At 46.2% G+C, this 22,439-nt stretch overlaps 1 protein-coding gene across 3 annotated transcripts; it reads left to right on the top strand.

Moving 5' to 3' along the window:
- Window positions 1-3: 3 nt before the first annotated feature.
- MAPKAPK5 (MAPK activated protein kinase 5) lies at window positions 4-20,125 on the top strand. 3 transcript variants are annotated; one of them, XM_032127962.1, is made up of 14 exons: window positions 4-247; window positions 4,072-4,145; window positions 5,104-5,179; window positions 6,044-6,141; window positions 7,109-7,217; window positions 9,095-9,184; window positions 9,785-9,880; window positions 10,901-10,981; window positions 12,393-12,580; window positions 14,657-14,777; window positions 15,346-15,476; window positions 16,069-16,190; window positions 16,488-16,592; window positions 17,556-20,125. In XM_032127962.1, exons 1-14 carry the CDS (start codon window positions 212-214, stop codon window positions 17,648-17,650), a joined length of 1,422 nt encoding a protein of 473 aa, XP_031983853.1. In that variant the 5' UTR covers window positions 4-211; the 3' UTR covers window positions 17,651-20,125. The 3 variants fall into 3 exon arrangements, with proteins under 3 accessions (XP_031983853.1, XP_031983854.1, XP_031983855.1); XM_032127963.1 differs by having other exon boundaries at window positions 16,069-16,184; window positions 17,556-17,770; XM_032127964.1 differs by lacking the exons at window positions 4-247; window positions 4,072-4,145; window positions 6,044-6,141 and having other exon boundaries at window positions 5,102-5,179; window positions 17,556-17,755.
- The last annotated feature ends 2,314 nt before the right edge of the window (window positions 20,126-22,439 follow it).

Genomic DNA, 22,439 nt, shown 5'->3' with positions numbered 1-22,439 from the left:
GTCCCGGGCGGCTCCTCCCGGTTGAGCGGCGGCTCCGCGCGGGCCCCGCGCCCTCCCCGCGCCGCGGGGTCCGGCACCCGCGGCCCGCCCGGCCGGGCATGAGGCGGAGCGGCGGCGGCACAAAGGCTCCTCCGGGGCTGCGCGTTGCCTGACGCGGCCCAGCGCCCCCGGGCCCCGCCGTGCCCGGCGGCTTCCGCGGCCCCGCGGGACGATGTCGCAGGATCACGACATGGACAAGACGATCAAGGTTGGCGGGAGCCGCCGGGGAGGGCAGGGGGAGCCCCGGGCTGGGGGCGCCGGGTCACGGTGGCCGTGTGGCCGATTTTGGGGTGTTTTTAACACAAACGGAGCCCGGTAGGGAAGGAGAGGTTGTTCACCGTGCGCAGGGGGCCAGGCGGAGGATGCTGCCAGCCGAGCACCCCGAGTGTCCAAACTTTTTGCTATTTATACATTTTAGCAAACAAAGGAATTGGTGTTCATTGGCTCCCAAGTTATTGAGTTCTCTTGTTAATTAGTGTTTTATCTTCTACTGGTTAATGATTCTCTCGCTTCCCGGGTTAATTAGTGCCACGCTCAGTCCTTCTCGTTTCCTGGCTCGCTGTCTCTGAGTTGGTGATCATGATCTGTCCCTGCTGGAATTACCTTTTACCCAATGGGAGCTGATTTCAATCCAGATGCAGGGTTGGGTTTTTAGTTTCTTGCTTATCTTGGGGGTTCTGCCCAATGTCCTTGTGGCCCATAAATTCTGTAGTCCTTCTGTCCAAAGCCTTCTTCCCAAGCTTTGTTAATCATCCCCAAGATCTAAGATCACTGAAACACATCAAGCCCTAAACCTTAACGAAGCAATTCCGCCACCAAGTAATTTGGTTTTCTAACACCTGGACACCACTCAGCGCTTGTTGGCTGCTCTGTTTCACAGATGAAATCTTGTTGATGAGGCTTGAAAGCTACAAAGATCAAACCCCAAAGAACAGCCTTTCTTAAAGAGAATTTTTCCACATTTTCCAGCAGTCAGAACCCTGTTTCCAGACCCTGTTTCCTAACCCCTTCCTCATTCCCTGCAACTGGGCAAACCGTTGGGATGTCAGGCAGCCTTCCCAGAGTTCCTGTTCAGGTGCTGCTGTGGAAAAACCACTCTGGAGTGTGGGATTTGTGTGTTTGGAGCTGAACAGATCCAGGGTTTCAGGGTGTGAGCTCAGGATCCTTTTGTGCTGTGGCTGGGTGGGTTTCCTGTGGGAGCTGGGGAATTCCCTTTTGGGATAAAGGGATGTAAACCAATGTTTTCTGGAGGTTCTTTGCCTTGTGCAGTTGATTAATCCCAGAAAAGTTTGGGTTGGAGGGACTTTAAAACTCATCCCATCCCACCCCCTGCCATGACAGGAACAGCTCCCACTAGCCCAGGTTGTTCCAAGTTTTTTCCAACCTGGCTTTGAGCATTTCCATGTTGAAAATTGGTGGGGTTTGCACTGAAAAAGCCCAGAGTGGAAGGAAATCTAAAGGGGTTGTAATTAACCCCTGAGATCGAGTGTCACAATTGTTGCCTGTGTTTTTCTTGGCACGCTCCAGGGAAGGAGCCATCCTGAAGGCTTGGGGGAATAAAAGGATTTAAGTATTTCTGTGGGATTTCATGTGAAGGTGAAGGTCCACATCAGAACTCTTGGGGTTTAAAGCTGAAAAGCTGAAGCAGTTGTGGAAGTAGGTGACAATCAAGGGACAGCTCTGTGCTCCTGCTCCTCCCCATCCAGAGAGGTTCAACCAAACCTCCCTGGGCAAATCCCTGGAATTCTGGGCACAGTCTGAATCTACCCCATAATTTAGTACTTTCATACTTTATGCTGATTTTTCTGCTTCTCAGATCCTTGGATTAGGTCAGGTTTGGTTGGTCTCAGCTTGGGTTCAAGGTCTGGGATTCAGGACAGTGATCCATGTGTGGGAATTGAGGGGAGGTTGAAGGAGCAGGAGGCGGAATTCCCCAGGATGTGGCGTTGCTCTTGTTGGATCCATGGAGTTTGTCCAAGCAGCAGCAGCAGCAGCCTGCACTCCTTCAAGTTACTCCATGACTCCCAAAGCTCCTTCTTTCAAACCTTTTTCCCATCAATATCCAGTGGAATCGTGGAATCAGTAAGGTTGGAAAAGACCTTTCAGACCAACAAGTCAGAAGGGGCTGAGCAATCCCGATGTGTGTGAAAGCAGCCTGGTGCAATCCAAGCTGGGAGAACTCTTGGAATGCTGCTTTTCCAGGCTCTGAGCATCCCAGACTGCTGACTCTGCACTTTGGGAGGGTGCCCAAGCTGTTGGCTGAGGCTTGGTGGGAGGGAATTTCTGCTGGAGAGATCCTGGCTCCAAGTGGGAGTGAAACTTTGCTGTAATTCCATATATTTCGTGTCAGCATCCCCTTTTCCCACTGAAAATTAACGTAAGGAGAGATCAGAGGTTTGAGGTTCCTCTCAGAGGGAGAGCAGAAAGGTTTCCTGTGAGGAATTGCACCCCTGCAGGTTTTTTTGGAAGTGCTCCTCTTCTGTTCCCAGGCACAGCAGATGAATCCCAGCTGAGCCAGCCTGGAAGTTTGGAGCTGGGCAGGGGCTGCTGTGGGGGCAGGGGATTCCCAGATGTGGAGCTGAGCCCAGGAATTCCATACCCCTGGAATCCAAGCCAGGAGACAAAGCCTTTGTGCTTCCCAGCTGAAACACTTGGATATTTTCAAATACATTGGTGCTTTTAAAGCATTTCCAGCTGTTTGGGATCAGAATCATGGAATCCTTAAGGTTGGAAAAGACCCCCAAGGTGGCGGAGTCCAACTTTCACCTGCCAAATGTGACCTCCTGCTGCTGAAGTTGGAGCTCCCATTCCTGAGCTGGGAGGGGGAAGTGATGCTGGGCATTGGTGGGCATCAGAGCTCCCAAATCTTGGATTTGGTGTCATTTATGTTTCTTGACCCCTGAATTATTCCTTTTAACTTCTGAGCTGGAAAGGTGCTTTGGGATGAAGGTTGGGATTCAAATGTAGTAAGTGCAGGAAATAAAATTGTTGCCTTTTTCTTTTAAAACAATGAACATTTTCCCTGCTCGTTAATGCCCTCCTAAAGCTGTGTTTTCATCCCACCCCTGCTGCTTTCAGTTCTCTGCAGCTGAATATCAGGCACATTAAACCAGCTTTTCCCTAATAGGCTCCTCACAAATGAAATTTATCTGAGCTGCATTGATAAGAAGTTTCTTTGAGCTCCTCCTGAAAACCACAGATGTGGGTGATCCCCTGAGCTTTTCTGCCCCTTTCTTCTAAACGTTTTATAAAACCTCCAGTGGTGGCCTCTTCCATGAATTTCCAGTGTATTTGGGAATTCTTTTACCTGCTTCCTTACGCTCCCCCAGTGCTGGTGCTGCAGCAGCTCCTTTTCCTGTGATTTATCCCGAGCAGAGGCAGGAATTTAATAAAGGAACAAAGGCCCAGCACACAGGGCATCAATCAAAGCACTGAGCCCTGGATTTACAGCCTGCCTTGGGACATGGTTAAGCCTGAGAGCACCCAAGCTGTGGCCTAACAAAACCCAGCCCTGTTTGTATGGATTTGCACAAAAGGAGCCTGGTTCCTTATCAGAAAAATCTAAAATTAATCATGCAGGGTTTAATTTACAGGGTGACGGTTCCAAAGGTTTGAAACCTCCCATTTTCTGTTGTACTCTGTGACTGAAAAATGCATTTTAATGCTGAAATGGGCTCCTTGTTTCGTTGGGATTGATCATTTATAGGTGGGAAGCTGGAATTGAGTCAGGGAGAGATGCCCTTGTTACACTTTGGGTGTTAAAACCACAAAATCCCATTTACTGCTCTCAATAATCCTGTTCCAAAATTCCAGCTGCACGGGAATGATTTTAATCAGGTAAATCGTGACATGAGCATTTATATTTATTTATATTTCTATTTCATTTTCCTCAGGGAAGCAAACTCCCCAGCAGGCACTTTCCTGCCAGCCATATCTGCTGAGCTGGGGTTTTTTTTGGGAAGGCTGTAGGAATTTGATTTATTATGTATTTATTGACTGTGTTTTCCCTCCTGCTGCTCCTTTCCTGAACAGGAAACCTCCATTTTAGAGGAATACAACATTAACTGGACTCAGAAGCTGGGAGCTGGGATCAGTGGGCCCGTTAGGTAAGGGAACACTCCGGGATTGTCGCTGACCTGGGGAGGAGTCAGTGAGTATTTTACTAAATGTGATGATGGGATACGTGGAAAGTTATAAACAACAAATATCTCTGCCCCACGTGGGTCACGCAGGAGGGGTTTTGTCTTTTTTTGGGGAATGTGGGAAGGAAAACTTCTCCTCCCTTCCCTGTCCTGGCCTGTTCCCACAGCCAGGAGGGAACAGGAGCTGGTTGTGGAGTAACAACAACAGAAATTCCTCCTGAACCACCCCCATGCTTGGATCCTGATGCCTCAGCACTGCCCCTTTCCTGCTCTTCCAGTTGTTTTTCCATGAACCCAAAGCAGACACTGCCACTTTGCATCCCAGCCCTGCCTCCTCATGGATTTCTAACCTCTGGATACTTCCTGGCAAGCAAAACACCTTTCCAACACGGCCTCTCCCTTCAGGGAAGGGGAATTTGTGCTGGAAAACAACTGTGCTGCTGTTCCTTGGAGCTCCCTTTGTCTTTCTCATCATTTATCTTCCTGTGTGGGTCATTGGTTTCTCCTCATCCTTTTTGTATTGCTGTGTCTTCATTAAAACTCCCATTTTGTGCTTTATTCTTTTTAGCTGCCTGTTCAAACATGAGCCCTTTCCTCAACTGTCAGTGTTAAATGGGGGGAAAAAGAAAAAATTACACCAAAACGAGGATTTCCTTCCCAAAGCACTTTATCTATTCCAAACACTTTATTTATTCCAACATCACTGGGGCTGTTGAGGTGTGCTTTGGGGTTATTTCCATCCCAAATCTCTCTTTGAGGCTGAATTTAGAGTGAGAGCTGGGCTGTGCCCTGTGTATCCCAGATTGGGGGCATTCCTGGGAATTCCCACGTGGAGAGCAAACTGAGAGCCACAAAGCAATTGCTTCAGGTGTCTGTTTTTAACATCCTTGCTGACTGAATGATTTTGTTGCTGTAATACCAGAGTCTGCATGAAAAAATCCTCCCAAGAACGCTTTGCACTGAAAATCCTCCTCGATCGTCCAAAAGCTCGAAATGAGGTATAGTTCCTGCTTTTCTCTCCAAAAACTCTTCAATTGTTGGGATGTTTTAAAAATAAAACCCCACCACCAAACCCCATGTGCTGGTTGTGCTTGCAGAGATTTATTTGTAATTAATTGAGCTGTGTTTTAAAGCTGTTCTTCTCCCTGCGTGCCATGTGATGGAACAGAACCAGTTTGAGAGGGAATTTTGTTTCCATACATCTCACTCTGGGATGTCACTGCTCCAAGAATGCTTCAAGCTGCTCTGGAAATGGATTTATCTGTGTTCCAGGAGCTAAAGCAGCTCCTGACACTGGTTGGGAGTTCCTGAGGTGCCAAGCTGTCAGCCTGTGGAATGATGGGCACTCCTACAAGCTGTCAGGAATTTTAAGGAAGGATTAATTGTCCTCAAGGTTTAGGCAACTTCCGTTTCTTGTTACTGAGCAAATTCTCCTTTAAAATTCTCATAATCTGTGCACAAAAAGCTTGGCTTGATTGAGCAGCCCAGGGAGCTTTAAAGTGAGGAGAGTTCCTGAAGTGCCCTGTTCCACAATGTTGGGATGGGAGGTGGTGTTCAGGTGTTGTGAGTGCTGAAGGACTGAGCCACAAAAGAAGCCAGATTATGGAATTTTAGGGTTTATTCATTAATTTTCAGTTCCAATCGCATCTACGTTGCTACTTTAGAGCTGGTTCTGTCTTTAAATTCATATAAAGAACTCAAAGATTGAGCTTTCCCTGGAGCTCTGCGTGTGATTCCATGGTCTGTAACAAATTTGGGGGCCAGCCTGGGATGTTTTTATCCCAAAATGAGCAGTGGCAGTGCTCAGCAGGGCTCAGGTGCCTGTCCCTGTGTGCAGTAACAGCTCTTCCCTTCTCTTCAAGGTACGTCTGCACATGATGTGTGCAACACATCCCAATATTGTTCAAATAATTGAAGTTTATGCTAACAGTGTGCAGTTCCCACATGAATCCAGCCCCAGGTAAGATTACATAGGGTGATTCATTCCCACCGCTTGCTTTCCATGTTTAGCCCAAGGTATAGTGGAGTTTGCTTTTTTTTGTTTTGGTTTTAATCACAGAATTATTATTTAAAAGGGGTCCCAGATATAATAATTATCCTGCAGACCAAGCAGCTCTTGCTTTTTTTCCTCCCCCTGACTTTTGTGTATTTAAATTATTTTGCCTCCTTCACTCCCTGTTTTGAATGCATCTCCATTTTTTTAGGTTTTCCATTGATTCAGTCTGCATTGTGTGAAAGAATTGTTTCTAAAAAAATATGAAATTCAGCACTGAAAACTCTCAATGCATTGTCCTGCTTAAAATGAACACAGGAAAACATGGAGCAGAGTGATTTTTCGTGCATTATTATCGCTTAGGATAAAAATATTGTCTTCTGATGGGATCTTAGTGGAGAAAATCATCAGAGCTGAGAGAATGAAAGAGCTGAGACCTGTATTAGGCTCTGGTGTAGCTGATTTTGCTGTGTGGTGGGAACTTGGGAGTTAATTCCTTGAGGATCTGGCCCTGATCTCCACCTTCCTATTTGTTACCCTTCATAATTATGGCAATAAAGCTGGAAATTAAAATAATGGGGATCCACACTCCAAAGCATCCACGTGCTGTGTTATCCTTGAGGGCAGAGTTATCCCTTGGAGTGTCCACACAGCTTCCAGGTCCATGCTGGGTGGAGCTGGATTTATCCATGTCAAGTTTGTTCCAGCTGGATGTGGGAGCCCATCAGGAGGAGCAAACTGGAGATTCCTGGCTGCCAATCACTGGGAGCCAGAAAATCCTGCGGATTTTAGGCTTGAAGGCAAAATGAGAGCACCAAAATAGCCCCAGGCAGCATAGAGAAAGCAGTGTTTGTGTGAAATATGCATTCTTAGCTTAGCAATTCTGTTCTTTTTGCTGATTTTTAATGTAACAACATGAAATGCTTTTGAACAGGGCTCGGCTCCTAATTGTAATGGAGATGATGGAAGGGGGAGAGCTCTTCCACAGAATCAGCCAGCACCGGCACTTTACTGAGAAGCAAGCGAGCCAAGTAACAAAGCAGGCAAGTCACCCCCTGTCCCAGCAAATCCATCATGCTCTGGCTAAAGTAGGGACAATTCCTGGGGCTGGAAGGGTGGGAAAAAAGGATGAAATAAAAGAATCCTCAGTTCTGATCCGATGATCATTGCCTGCTTTGTTATAACTGACAATGCCAAAGCTTTACTAGGAATAAAGGATTGAAGGTGTGGGCTTGTTCTCTAGGGCTGCTGTGCTTAACCACACTTTTCCTCACCTGTGTCCAGAGAACATTTCCAAGAGAACTTTGTCATTCCTCTTGTCCTAAAAATGTTGCCTCCAGCAGGACTCCTGAGCTCCGGAATCTCCGTGACACCCTTGGCATTTCTCTCCAGGGGTTTTCAGGCTGGGTTCTGGGCTTGGGCTTATGGAATTCCTGGAAGATAACAAGGAGTGTTTCTGTTTGTTCTGATTTTGTGTCTGTTTGTTCCAATGTTGTTTTTCCTTCACCATTTCTCTCCCAGCTCACTCCTGAGTGCTGTACTTTATAACTTCCACGGTGGTTTCTGCAGGGGGTTTTGGTGTCCATCAGGCTCTTTGTTCCTTGGCAGTGCCTGGTGGGACTCACAGAAGGATCTCTGTGGATTTCAGTGCTGGCATCCCCAGTTCCCCTCAGCTGGAGAGAGAATGTTTGAACCTGGGGCAAAATATTTCATGTTACTTTTGTGCTTTGACTTGTTTCTAATGAAATGCTAATTGTGCTGGTACTTTTTGGTCTCATCCAACAAAGAAATGAGGTGGAAGTACAGAATTATTCTTGACAGCTTGTTTGACATCCTTTGGGCTGTTTGATTCTGACATGGTGGGAAAATCTTGTAAAACTTTACCAGAAATCAAGACTTTGATTTGAATTTTGTGTCTACACTTGGGTTCTTCATGTCTTAAGTAACTCTTTGCTTTAATGTTTATAGAAATGACGTTTGAATTGTGAAAGTCTTTATAAAATTCTTTTATCTGGTGGTTCTTCATCACTGTCTTGTACCCAGGAATGGTTAAAACTTGCCACAGCACTCATTTTCTCTGGCAATGTGTTTGTATTTATTGCTGAGCTAAATTAGCAGTGAAGTTCTCTTGTGACAGTAACTTGGAGTTTTTTAAGGACTCTAAATTTGGGTAGGATCCTCCAGAATCCAGTAGGGATACTTCCAAATAAGGGTTGTGTGGCTGTGCCTCACTTCTGTCTCAGGAATGCTGTTTAAATGTTTATACTTGGCTTTTCTTTAAATGAATTGCACTTGGAATCGTGCAGTCCCTGGAGCTTTCCTGCCTGGATTGCAGGTTCCTGAAGCATCCTTGAAAGAATCAAGGGATGCATTTCTGTGGGATATCCACAGCATGATTCAAGTGCAGGCAGTACCATCAGAAATTAAAGAATAAAACTGCCTGAGTGTTGGATCTCCAGGCAGGAACAAGAGCAGTGAATTATTCCCTGGAGTACTGAAGCAAGAACTCGCTGCTGAGTGTCCGGCAGGGTGGAATTGCTGGGCCAGGGCAGCACCCTGGAGCCCTGGCACAGCAGGGAAGGGGCACTGGCACCCCCTGCTTCACTTTGGGGGCCTCTTAATGCCTTGAATTCTCAAACTGAGGTGATTGGGAAGCCCAGGCCAACCTGGCTTTTGTTTTCTGTTTGCTTCGAGTGCAAACTGAACCGAAACTCTTGGTGGGATTCATGTCCCAGTTGTCACTTCACTGCACCACTGCCCAGCAGGGCCAGGCTTGTCCTAACTCAGAACTCCACCCAAGTGGAGTGGAAATGTTTGGGGTCTGAGCTGTGTTGGAAATGTCCTTTGTAAAGCTGAAATAAATGTCCAGGCTGCAGGAGGTCGTCAGTGGTTGTAGCTGATTTATTGTGCCCTTTTCCAGATAGCTTTGGCTTTGCAGCACTGCCACTCACTAAACATTGCACACAGAGACCTCAAGCCTGAGAATCTCCTCTTCAAGGATAACTCTCTGGTAAGATGAACATCTGGAATTCTTTTGCTGCTGAATTCTGTAAAATGGCTCAAGGGTGACTCTCAGAATAGTGGCAAAATGACATGAATGTTTTGGTGACAAAATTTAACCACCTTGATGGACTTGGTGCTTTTCCATCCCCTGATCTCCTTGGAGGGCAGTGAGTCCTTGCTGCTGCTGTTAAGTAGGAGTCAGGTTCTCCACCTGCACATAGATCCAGCTTTGCTGAGGACAGAATCTTCTCTGCCCCCTCATCAGGATGTTCTAACCCTCTACCTAGAAGTGCTTTGACAGATCCAAACAATTCTTTGTCTCACAACCAGCCTGGATGTGCAGTGACCCCCCCTACGAGGGGCTCAGTGCTTTCCCAATCCCTGAGGGGCGGGGGCTGTTCCTGGCCAGGAGCACCCAGAAAAGCAAAACCTCTATTTTGAAAGGTCAGTTTGTGACCTTTCAGCTGCCTTGGTGGAGTGTGAGGGTGTAAATACAATGAGGTGGATGTTTGGAAAAGGTGAGATGAGGATGGGGGGGGGAGAATTATGGGTTAGAAAAACTGATTTAATGAGCTTTGTCTAATAAAGCCTCTTCTCCTTGTTTTAGGATGCACCTGTTAAATTGTGTGACTTTGGGTTTGCCAAAGTAGACCAAGGTGACTTGATGACACCCCAGTTCACTCCCTATTACGTAGCACCTCAGGTAACAACCAGTTCCAGCTCTGGGCTCAAGGGGGATCATTTAATGCCTGAGCCTCCACATCCACATCATTTTAACACCCTTTGCTGTCCTGGGAAGGGCTCTGGGTGCAGGAATCTTGAGGAATTGGATATGAGCCACCTCTGGAGCTGGAGTGCCGCGGGGATCTGTTCATAAGTCAAATTCCCCAGTCTCTGCTCAGCACTGATGGTGACAGTTGGCCTTTAGCTGTATTAAAGTAGCTGCTTTGGAGAAATCCCTGCTTTGCCATCCCTCTTCCAGCTCAGCTAATTCAGGATTCCATTAAAAAGGACTTTGCTGGAACAAAAAGGCTCTGAAAAGGTTACTGCTCCCAAAGGGCACTGGCAGAGGGTTGGTACCTGGGTGCCTTGGCCTGGCCCCTTGTCATTAAACACAACCTCTAATTACAGACAGGCTGCTCTTTGTAGTGCTGCTTTCCTCCCCTCTCTTCTGTCCTTTGTGTTGGAGTCCTGGAGAAAATGAAAAGCAGCTGCAGCTGGAGATTTAATTGCAGTGCTGGGCAGCCTTTAATCACTGGGAAGGGCAATTCAGAGATCAGAGCATGCTCTGAAAATGCCTTCTCAGCTGGAGCCTGCTGGGGCTCCCTGCAACCCAAAGCCACAGACTGGATCAGCAAGGGATGGATTTGATGGGATTTGTTCCTGGGAGAGGCAAAAAGGAGCTTGGGTTACCCTCCAAAGACACTTTAGCTTCTAGCTCCAAGCATGGAGGGGTTGGAGGTTGTGAGCAGTTGCTTTAATTCAGGCAGAACTGGAGACTTCAGTCAAAGCACCAAAATATTTTAGTATTTTCCCCATGTAGAAAGCTCCAGTCTTTCTTTGGGGGAAAAATTGGAGTTTGGTAGAGTCTTCAGTAGCTGGAATAAGTTTCCTGAATGGAAAAGCCTCAGGAATCTTTGGCATAGGCTTTGCTGGTTGTGGTGCCTGTTGATGAGATGGATTTTTCTTTGTTGTCTTTTTTTTTATTTTTCCCTCTCACCAGGTATTGGAGGCACAAAGAAGACATCAGAAAGAAAAGTCTGGTATTATCCCCACCTCTCCAACTCCTTACACTTACAACAAGGTGAGCTGGGAAACAACAGCTTTAAAAGTCTTCCCCACCCCGTTGGTGCTTCTGATAGAGCAAATAATGAAATGCACACTTAATCCAGACCTCATTAATGATCCTCTAATTAAAGGAAAAACACACAAATGCTCTTAAGGAGCACTAAATCTGGACAAGATTTTGGAGAGAGTAGAATGACTCTGCTGGAGTGAGGCCATGAGGGAAGTTGTCTCACCTCTGTTCAAAGGGAATCTCTTTCCTGCTGTCAGAGTTTCTGGATGTGCAGAGCATTCCTTGTTCAGGCAGCTGTGCCAGAAACTGCTCGGTACCTGGATCTTCTGGAAAACAACCAAGAATTTATTGTGTAGCTGCTGGAATCTTGGCAAAATCATGGCAGGAAATGCCCTGAAAGGTCATAATCTTTTTTGGGCATTCCAAGACATTCTCCTCTGTATTATCATCGCTGTCTTCTGCTGGCTGAGCAGTGCTTGAACCACTGAATGTTCTGGGAGTGTCAACTTTAATTCAAATTACCTGGTTTGTGATCCCAGTGTAAGGATCTCCCTGATTCCAGCTTTAGGGATGGTTGTTTATTCCACCACGTTCCTGAGCAGGTATTTTGGTATGCAGTGTTAGCATTTAGTAGCCTCATAGAGAGAGTTAAAGCAAATATTAATTAGTCTGCATCACAAACCTACCTTCTTCAGGGCTCTGATTGCCTTTCCTCCATCCTGGAGGGGCAGGTTGGTGCTTGTAGCAGACACTTCTGTTTCTGAACTCTTTAGAATGTGCCAGTAGTATTTTCAATATGGAGTTTCTTCTTCTCTCTCTTGTCCCTTGATTTGGGATCTACAAGGTGGGAGTGATTTTCTTTTCATGTTTCATGTGAAGAATTGAGCTGTGCAGCCCTGGTGGCACTGGCTGAAAAGGCTGCTGAAGGCAGGGCCTTGTTTCCAAGTGTGACTCTGCAAAAGCAGCGTCTGACACTTGCCTGGCTCCCCAAAATAGACCCTGACAGGCTTCCAGGTGCTCTGTCCTTCCAAGGCAGTCCAGTCGTGCTCCTGGCTCCTTCATCTCCCTGGCTGTCACCACAGACAGCTCTGATTTAATATCCCTGCTGGCTGCTTTGTTGGATGGTGGTTCTGTTTTCAGCCTCCCATTGTAAACAACCGGATTCTTTTATGGGATTGGGGGAGTAGGATTCAGGTATCCCTGGCTGCTCCCAGACAATTCCCAACCACCTGGAAACTGTTCAGTTTGGAGCACGGAGCTGCCTTGTTCACAGCAGCCAGATTTATCCATGAAGGTGGATCTGGAGGAGGAGCTGAGCTGGTTCTGTTCCCGTAGGGAATCACACAGAGCTTTTATCATCGCTCCCCCACTGTTTGCTGCAAACTGCTCCCCTGAGTGACCCTGTCCTTGCTTGCAGAGCTGTGACCTGTGGTCCCTGGGGGTCATTATCTACGTGATGCTGTGTGGATACCCCCCTTTTTACTCCAAGCACCACAGCCGGACGATTCCCAAGGACATGAGGAAAAAGATCATGACAGGAAGCTTTGAATTCCCAGAGGAAGAGTGGAGCCAGATCTCAGAAATGGCAAAAGACATTGTGAGAAAGTGAGTCCATGGAGGAAACTCCTGTTGTTGCTCTGTGCTTGTGTTTAAGGAATTGGAATGTTTCAATGTTAAGGAATTGGAAAAGCACCTGGAAGTGCCTTATCCCAAGGGTTGTTTTTCCAGCAGCGAGGGGATTGTCTGCAGCTCATCCAGCTGACAGATTCTCTGTCACATTCAGCATAAACCAAGTCTGGGCAATATTTTTCTTTCCCCTGCCCAAGTGTTTAATTTTGACATCTCTTTTGTTGGGGTGAATTGTGTGTTTAGCCTAAGTGGAGCAGGAGCACTGAAGGGTTTCAGGATAACACAACTGGCACAGATTTCCTGGGATAATGTTTAAATTCCTGTGAAAATCAAGTGGCTTTAATGGGATATGGTAAATCTGTCCCCTAAAGCCCTGTGCACATCATACACAGCCTAAAAAGAGTCAGGCAAGAGGATGGAGAGGGAGGTTAAGATCTGTCATGAGGTGCCAGACTCCAAGATAAGGTTTTGCATGGATGTTTTATTCCAAATGCTAATGGAGTCTGTTTTCCATGCAGGGCACATCCCTCAGCTGGGAGTGTTTCAAAGACTTGGTGTGTTTGGGAGCAAGAATGTGGCACTGATTAGGGCTTGACCTCACTTATTTTTGAAAAAGTGACAGGGACTTACTGCCTTTGCATCACCAGAGGAACAGAGAGAATAAAAGCAACATAAATAGGAAAAAAATCAGTTGGGAAAGTAATTTAAAAGTGTCACTGGCTCCTCAGATGTACTGTAAATTCTCCAAGGATTTCACATTGTTTGGAGAAGGTGCTGGGACTTTTTAGAGCCCAACCTTTCACCAAATTAACTTTCCTTTATAGCAAGGTCAGCTCTTTATTCTCACACAGAAACTCCACAGGCAAAAGGTTTTATTGTCTTCTAAAATTCCCATAAAACTCAGCTCTCAGGGTGTTGTCACATGGATCCAGTTCATTTCATTCTCCTTCTAATGTTATCAGGATTCCCTTTCCTGCTTTTTTTCCCAACCAGGGAGTCTGAAGCTGTGTTTAGGGTGCAGGAATACGTTCAGATTTAATCTAATTCCAGCTAAATTTACATTCTATGGATGTAGGCAGCTCTTCTTCTGGCTTCTGGAGGTCACGTTTGGCATTCAGGCAGCTGCTGCCTCTCAAGTGTGTCGAGCTCATTTCTGACCTCATGAGGGTTTGATAATGGGTTAGGATTTGGAAAGTGCATGGAAAAGGAATGCTCGTGTCTGGTATCGAAAGGGAACTTAACCTGGTTGGCAACAAGTGGGATTTCTGAACTCCCCTGTGGTGCTGCTGACATTTTGCACAAGTTATTTCCACTTTCTTGGTACATTAAACAATTGTGCTCTGCAGCCAAGAAGCTGATTTGGAGTTGTCTAAGGAAGTGTGACAAGCTCATGGAGTCATTCCTGTTCTCATTCAGACTTTGGGATGACTTGTCAGCACTCTGTGGGAAATTTTGCTTTTTTACTTAGTTGTACCCGTCATGAGCACACAAATTAATCTGCAAATCCTCTTTCCAGGGTTTCATGCTAGAGAAAATTGATTTCATGGAGTTTTCAGCAATCTCAGCATAAAGTTGCTTTTTATTTTGAGGAACTGGAACCAAAGTGTTCGTTACTTGCGGATTTGTTGGGGGGGAGAAAAGCTGAGGAGTGGCATGGTGGGAGCAGTGAATCCTGCACAGTTTCCATGCCCAGAGTCCTTGGAATGAGTGTAACCTGTTCTGGGGATGAGCTCTGAGAGTGCATTTCCAGAGAACACCGGTCTGGATCGTTTCCAGTTCCTCTGGAACGTGATTTCCCACCTGGGAGCAGTGGCTGTGGAGTTCAGCAGCACAGGAATGCCTTTAGCACCTTCCTTTGCCCTGAGTGCTGGATTGCCCTGGCTCAGCTGGGACAGCATTAAACCACAGCAAGGTCAGGGAGCTGGGACAGATTTGGGGCTGATTTTGGGGCAGTTTGAGCTCTTGGAGGAGTTTCTTTTTTGGCCTTTAAAATGCTTGAATGCTCTGTAAATCAACAAACCCCTCAGTAGGGATTTATTCCTTCCTCTCCAGGCTGCTGAAGGTCAAACCTGAGGAACGCCTGACCATTGAGGGGGTGTTGGACCATCCCTGGCTCAATTCCACGGAGGCCCTGGATAACATCCTGCCCTCTGCCCAGCTGATGATGGACAAGGTCTGACCAGCAGTTCTTTTATCAGGAATATTGCACAGGAGCAGGAGAGCTCTGGGATGGGTGGAGGGCTTTCTCTTATCTGGGGTTATGCAGATGAGGAGCTTCTCTTCTGCTTTAGGAGAGCCTGGGATCTTGGGGAGAAAATGGAAATAAGAATGAAAATGGAAATAAAATATGAACTTTGGGCTTGAAGGAGATGCTCCCAGATTGGTGGTAATGAGCAGCCACGTGCTGATGGTAGAGAGTAGAGCCTGAGGGATCTTCCATAGGTCTTTCCTCTTTTTTGCCATGTTTTATCCTCACTGCAGCAATGACCTCACTAATTAAACAAATAGTCCTTGTTTCCTTTAATTTCTGCTCAAAGAGGAGTTCAGTCAATCTTGTGAACATGAGAAGGAGATGATCCTTTGTCCTATTTCCCCTAGGGATATTTTGTCACTGATTTTAGTTCTAACCATGCCTTGCTTCATGCAAACCTGATTTTCTTACACATCTCCAAAATAAATCAGATTTTGGTGCCTCTTTTTTTCACCCATGGCAAACCCAAGTGCCCCTTTTGTCTTTCCAGGCCATGGTGGCAGGGATCCAACAGGCTCACGCAGAACAACTTGCAAACATGAGAATCCAAGACCTCAAAGTGAGCCTGAAACCCCTTCACTCTGTGAACAACCCGATCCTGCGCAAGCGGAAACTCCTGGGGTAACTCCAAAGCTGGGTTTGAAAGGACAATGTGGAGCCAGCTGGGATGGCTGGAAGATGGCTTTGGGAATGGCACAGGCTTTGGGAATGGCACAGTTTTGATGGTTTAACACACTCCTGGTGTTACTCAGTCAAGTAATAGTGGCACAGTGTGGTTCGTCTGCCAAGATGTGGCAGTGAGGGTTGGAAGGAGGTTGGATACTGTTCCTGTATTAAATGGGATGGTGAGTCACGTGTAAGATAAGGCAAACTGGGACAAAGAATTCCAAGATCTTTTTTCTCATCCTGACATTTATTTACTGAAAAAGTCAGGTAATATCTCTCTCTCTCTCTCTCTTTGCTTGAGTTAATCTGAAAAATAGCCTCATGCATTTTAGGATTACCCTTATTTGAAGTAATTTAAAGGAATATTTCTTTTTCTTCATACCTCAAATGGTCTCATAGTATAGGACAATAATTGTAATTAACGCTGAACCTGTCTCCCAGTTTCCCAGAGAGGGAAGGAGCTGTGTTATACTGGAGCAGTTACACAACAAGTAACGAGCTTGAGCTGCGCCCAAATTCTAATTATTTCCCCCTTGTTCTTCTGCAGCACCAAGCCAAAGGATGGTGTTTACATCCATGACCCTGAGAATGGAAGCAACGATTCCAACGTGGCTCTGGAGAAGCTGAGAGATGTGATTGCTCAGTGCATTCTACCACAGGCTGGTAAAGGTTGCCACTTTTAAGAACGTTTTATTCCTAAATGTGCAAGACACCGACTTTGGGTCTGTCTGTGTCAGTGGTGAGGAAGGAAAAACAAAACTCCTGGGCAGCCTCTGGGCTGGGATTTGGGTTCATGTGGAATTTTAGTGACGTGCAGAGCTGTTAAAAGAACTTTCAAACAGGAATATTTGGTTTAAAGCCCATTTCCTGGTTTATCTGGGGTGAGCAGGAGTAACTGCCCAGTTTGCTGATCCCTGAGTGAGGCACGAGGCCAAACCTTCCGTGTCCATTTGTTGTCCCAAACAGGAGAGAATGAAGATGAGAAGCTGAATGAAGTGATGCAGGAGGCCTGGAAATACAACAGGGAGTGCAAGTTGCTGCGAGACACCCTGCAGAGCTTCAGCTGGAATGGTGAGAATTCCTGCTCTCCCACAGGGAATGTGGAAACGGGGGAAGCACAGACCTCCTGCTATGGAAATAACCCCAAATTGATTGGATTTGGGCTGATTTAGGTTTTGACACTGTTTCAGCCCTTCTCCCAGAACTGGTGTTCCCAAAATGAGGGTGGAAGTGCTGCTTTGAAATTTCTGTTTGAGGGTCAGGGCTGAGTTTTCAGAGGCAGCAGGAACACGACAGCACAAATGGATCATGATAGAAAAGGAGCAATTTTAAACTGCCAGAGGGCAGGGATAGATGGGATATATGGAAGAAACCCTTCCCTGGGAGGGTGGGGAGGCCCTGGACAGGTTGCCCAGAGAAGCTGTGGCTTCCCCATTCCTGGAAGTCTCCAAGGAGGGGTTGGACTGGGCTTGGAGCAACCTGCAGTAGTGGAAGGTGTCCCTGCCCAGGGAGTGGACTCAGATAACCTTTAAAGTCCTTTCCAACCATTCCAGGATTCTCTGATCCTTTTAGGAATCTCTTCAGCTGTGTTGAGCTGCTTTCCATCCAGCTGTTTATTCCCTCTTTCTGCTGGAGGCTGCTTCTCCCTGTCAGCACAGCAGCTCTTCAGTTCAGCTTGGGTGGGAAGCACAATTAAACCGGGACAGTCACCTTGGGAATGCTCAGGTGGCTCCTGGACAAGAGAGGCTGGCAGAGGTGTCAGCCCCCAGGAGCAGGTGCTGATGGACAGAAGGGTCCAGGGGCATTAGGAAGCTTCACAAGGGCTTGGTCCTGCTTCTTCTCCTGTTCTATTTGCTTGGCTTTAATTTAGGTTTTTAAGTGCTCAATTTTTCCAACAGAACTATGGACCATAATTCCTTTTGGATCCTGTGCTGATGTTGCCCTAAGTCTGTGTGAGGCATTGTTTAATTCCAGCCAGGATTGCTTTCCTCCTTGTGTCTAGCTCCAGCTGATTCCCTGTTTTTTCACTTCCAGGCAGAGGATTCACAGACAAAGTGGATCGACTAAAACTGGCAGAAATTGTCAAACAAGTGATTGAAGAGCAGACAAACTCCCACGACTCTCAATAGCTGGAGCTTCTTAATCTTATTTTTTTTACCATTTAAGATTTATTCTTTAACTGTAAAAAGTATTTTTATGTAAATTAATAAATCATAATTATTTCATTAAATTTCCATACTGCTTGAAAATGCTGTATAGTTGTAGATACAAAAAAAAAAATCATTGGTACTGTAATATTTTTTTAAAACTCAGTTCCTCGAGGTATATATGATCACTTATGTACTGTTAATCATGAGCCCCCTAAATGGGGTGGATTTTATTGTTAAAAACCATTCTTTTTCTTAATAACCAGTTGCAGAAGCTGCCTTTCACCTGCCACATCCAGCCCCTGCAGTGACTGTATGCGAAGGAGAGCCACAGTTTCTCAAGCCCCTGCTCAGTGAGTACTTGAAGCAAGTGCTGTGAAATCCAAATTCACAGCTCCCCTTGGCACCTAAATTCCAGGTCTTTAGGTAGAGAAAAATCAATTCAATACCCTTCAGTTTGGCTTGCTGCCTTGCCCAGGCACCTGAGGCCATGTGCTTGCTGGAATTTTCAGTTCTGAGCAGTGACTCTCTTTTTTTTGTCATCTTCCCCATCTCCCTCAGACCTTCTGTAAGGCTTTACCCCCTTTCTTTCTCCTCATCTTCCTCAGAGCTTTTTTAAGGCTGAATCAGCCATTCAGCACAAAACTCTTCTTTTTCTCACCTTGTCCAACAACAGAAGAGAAGAATGTTCAAGTTCTTATGCACAAGTTATTTTTATTTCCCTGGTGGGATCTTCTATGGGCCGAGACCAGCCTGGGGTTTGTTTGTGTGGGATCCACCCCTGTATTCCCATTCTTTCCTTCCTAGAAGATCCAAGGCTTGGGTTCAGACCTGTCCTCTTGTTTGGCAGAGCTGCTCCTGGGCAGGCTCCCAGTGCTCTGGGGAACCCTTGGGATCTGTCTCTGGAGCCCAAATTCCCCTCTCTGATGCCTTCAAGCTCCTTCTTGGGGGAGCCACAACTGCAGGGCTGCTCCTTGCCACACATCCTTTGCTGCCTCCCCAGGGCAGGTTCTTACTCTAGTCTGGAACATTGGCTCCAAAAGCTGCTTTTTTTAATCCTGATAAAGCAAACCAATGGGAAGAATCTGTACATAGTTCTAGTTTTCTACCTTTTCTGCTTCTCTTTCTTTCGAGACCGGGCGGAGGCTTTTTATAGAGCTATTTTGGTACCAAACCCGTGCAGACATCGGGTGAGTTTGGTCTGCAGACTGAAGTGCCAACCCAGGGCCATCAGTGACCACTCCTGAACGTTGTTGTCTTTCACAGCTCATCCATTTTTGGGTTTACATTGACAAACCTGAGCCATGAATCTCCCAGTTCTCTCTTATGGAAGTCCAGCCTTGTTCTTTTTTTTGTCTCTTTTCTATACCAAAACTTCCTTGCAGCTTTAGCTGGATGGCAAAGCAGTGTCTGACTCTTTCTATACAATTTTCTAAAGGTGACTTGTTTTTTCTACGTGAAGGAGATGCTTTGTTTCCTATTCTCTTTTGTCAGCTTTCCTTAATCCTGTGGACAGTTTTCCAATGCCTGATTTATTGCAGGGTAAGAACAGTCCCTGCTTATCCATCCTCTGATGGGAGCAAGGAGTGTTTGTGTGAGCTGGAATTGTACCTCTGACACTAGCTGGAATATTTGTGCACTGACCTGTTGATGAAAACTGAAGAGAATTGGCAAAAATTGAGAGTTTTTGTCATTTCTTGGCTGTACCACCAAGCCCTGTTATGTGCATTTCTGTCCTTATTCTAATTCTAGGTCATGTCTTGAAATGGTTTCATTTTGAACTTGAAATCCATGTTTTTTCTGGGAAACTGAAACTTTCAAGTGTGGCAAATAGAGACAGAAACAAGGAAATCACCTTTGTTTGAATGGCAGAGCAAAAAAATCCCCTCAAAACGCACTTTGTGACTCTGCCCTCCCAGGAGGAAAACCCTCAGGCAGTTTTTTGGGAGCCAGAATTTGTAGGCAGGAAAATGGATCAGATTGGAGGTGCAGTCAGAAGGGAAGGTGGGATCTGATGTGTGTTAGAGGATCCCTCCTTTTCTTCATCCCTTAAGTGCTGCTGATCCTGAGGTGGGAACATTTGTACGAATTTCCAAGGGCTTTTGCCATAAGGAACTGCTTTTGATGGATTTACTCTACATTTTCTTGTCTGTGATAAATACGAAGGGGCCTGATCTGAAGCAGAGGGAGGAGGGACAGATTAAGAAAACACAATTTGAAGACTCAAGGTCAAATGGTTTTGTTTTTATGAGAAAGTTGATTTTTTTACTCTTGGAAAAGTTCTGTTTTACATTTCAAAGCTCAATAACTTTAATGGATCCATTTATGTATTTTCAAGTAGCATTTGGCTTTCTCCTTCCTGTGTTTTGTTATTTTTCAGTTGAAGCAAGTGCAGGACACCTTGTCTTGATTCTCTGAGGTTTGACTTGGTAATAAAGCTACTGATCCTTTATAGCAGACTGTGAATATTGTAAATATCTTGAGCTGGAAGTGTGGGATCAAAGAAGACTTTCTTTGTACAAACACTAAAAAGATGTGGGAAAGTTCTGGAGGTTGGTGGGTTTTGGGTTTTTTTTAGAATTCTATTTAAGTGAAGAAAAATCTCTGAAATCATTTGACCTTTTCAAAATTTTCTGTATATCTGACTTCTCCTGTGACTTGATTATTTGAAGCTTTTCTATATATATACTAAAAATTAGGAGAACCTGATTAGTGAAAGAGCTTTTGATTGGAAATAGCAACATGTCAAAGTTTTGCTGTCATTACTTTTGGATTTTCTTTTGGAAACCAGAGTCTGTCCCCATGTTTAACTCCTGTGTGTTAAAATGTTCTCATTTCTCCTTCTCAGTGTTCCCTGTTAGTTCCTTTTGGATCAGTATTACATTGTAAATATTACCCATCCTGTATATAAATGATTTTACTAAACTCAGAAGTTCCTGGCTGCTTTTGTTTGGTTCCCAAATCCCTGTAGGACAGAAGGGAGGAAGGAGCAAGAGGGAATGGCAGCACAATTCTCCTGCCACCCTGCTTTTCCCTGGAAGTGTCCAGAAGGTGTGGATGCAGCACCTGGGCATGTGGTTAGTGGTGAATGCCGTGGTGCTGGGTTAATTTTTGGATTTGATGGTCTTAGAGGGCCTTTCCAGCCTTAAAGATTCCATGATTCCATTATTCTGCCGCCCCCTAGCCCCCCATCCCCCCTCCCTTATCCATGGGAATAAGCACTTGAATGAGGCTTTGAGATGAAAGGATGACAGGAGAGGCTGGATAAATCCCATGGAAGTTGTGGCAACATAACCCAAAATTGCCTTTTTTAAGACCAGCTTTCCATCAGATGGCAGCAGCACCTGCCCAGTGCTCCCAGTAGCTGTGGGGTCGGACTGGGCAGTTAGGGAAGGAAGGGATGAGTCCTTCTGTCTTCAGTGACACTGGAAGGGTTCCTTTGGGATGATGATCCTTGCAGGGTCTGGGCTCGGCTGAAGTGGGAGCCCTGCTGGGACTTGGGGCAGGACTGGGGGACACAGGGTGGTGAGAAATGGATCTGCCTTTGTTCCTGCTGGCCCTGTGCTTTTCCAGGGAGCAGGGATTGCTTCCCCTCACCCTTCTGACCACAGAGCTGGCACTTGGACCCTTCCTGCCTCTGGAAATAGTTTTGTTATCCTTGAGCAGGGCTTGACTGGGTGACAGGAACCAGACACAGCCTTGTCCCAGGAGCACTTCAGGACAAAAGATGGGACAGTTGTGAGGGCTCAGGCTCCTTCCTTGTAAGAGAATTTCCCTCTGCTTGGTGCCTTTGAGGAGTTCTGAGAGGGTTGGGTGGTGAGTGACCCTCCAAGCATCCAGACTGGGAAAGGGAGTGAGGGAACAGTTTCCTGGGAGCACTTAAAGCAGCCACCCCAGCTGTGAGCCAAAAGGATTCTCCCATGTCCCAGGAGGATGTGTGGCCCATGGAATGGCTCTTTCTAGCAAGAAAACTCCCCTCAAACAAACACTGAGTGACTGCTGAGCTGCCTGAGGAGCCCTGGGACTGTGTCAGCACCCACTGACAGCTCTGATGGTCCATTAGCAATCCAATCATTGTTTCCCGGGTAATCTTCCATCACTTAGGAAGTCTTAATCCCCTTTTAAACAAATTGCACTGGCTCCACAAACGGGGTCAGTCCCTGGAGGGTGCAGGAGGCTCCTGGGATACGTTTCACATCCTGCTTGCTCCTGCCAGTGCCAGGGCACAGATCCCTTCCTCCCCACAAAATATTTGGCTTTGAACTGGGGCTGGAGAAACACTGAATCATCCACGGGGCTCTTCCATGGGATTTTTGCTGCTGAATTCCAGGCAGCTTTTTGACTGTCTCTCCAGCCTGGGAAGCAGTGCCTGTGGCATCCAAGCTGTGTCCCAAGAGCCAGAGGAGTTCTCCTGCTGGAATGGGGCCTCTCTTTCCTGCTCCAAAGGCTCTTCCTGCTCAGCCTCTTCCAGCTCTCCTGGGGTTGCACAGCCCATGATACAGTTATTCCAAGGAAACTTGGCTCTAAGGCAGGGAAAACCAGCCAGGATCGAGTGTTCTGTATCATTGACAGACGGGGTAAATTACATGACTCAGGCAGAAATATTTTGGAATAAAAAACTTCCCTGTAATACTTCATGACCCCAGAGGGGACATTAAACGTTGGGACTAGAGAATGGGTTCCTGAGGAGGATTTGAAGGACCAGGTGGAAGAAGATGGCTGAAAACCTTGGGTTTATCCTGTAGAACAGCAATATTGAATTGTTTCACTC

Source organism: Corvus moneduloides, chromosome 18, assembly GCF_009650955.1.
Source record: "Corvus moneduloides isolate bCorMon1 chromosome 18, bCorMon1.pri, whole genome shotgun sequence".
Lineage (NCBI taxonomy): Eukaryota > Metazoa > Chordata > Aves > Passeriformes > Corvidae > Corvus > Corvus moneduloides.
Note: the sequence above shows the minus strand (reverse complement) of the source record. Positions and strands in the feature narration are given on the sequence as shown.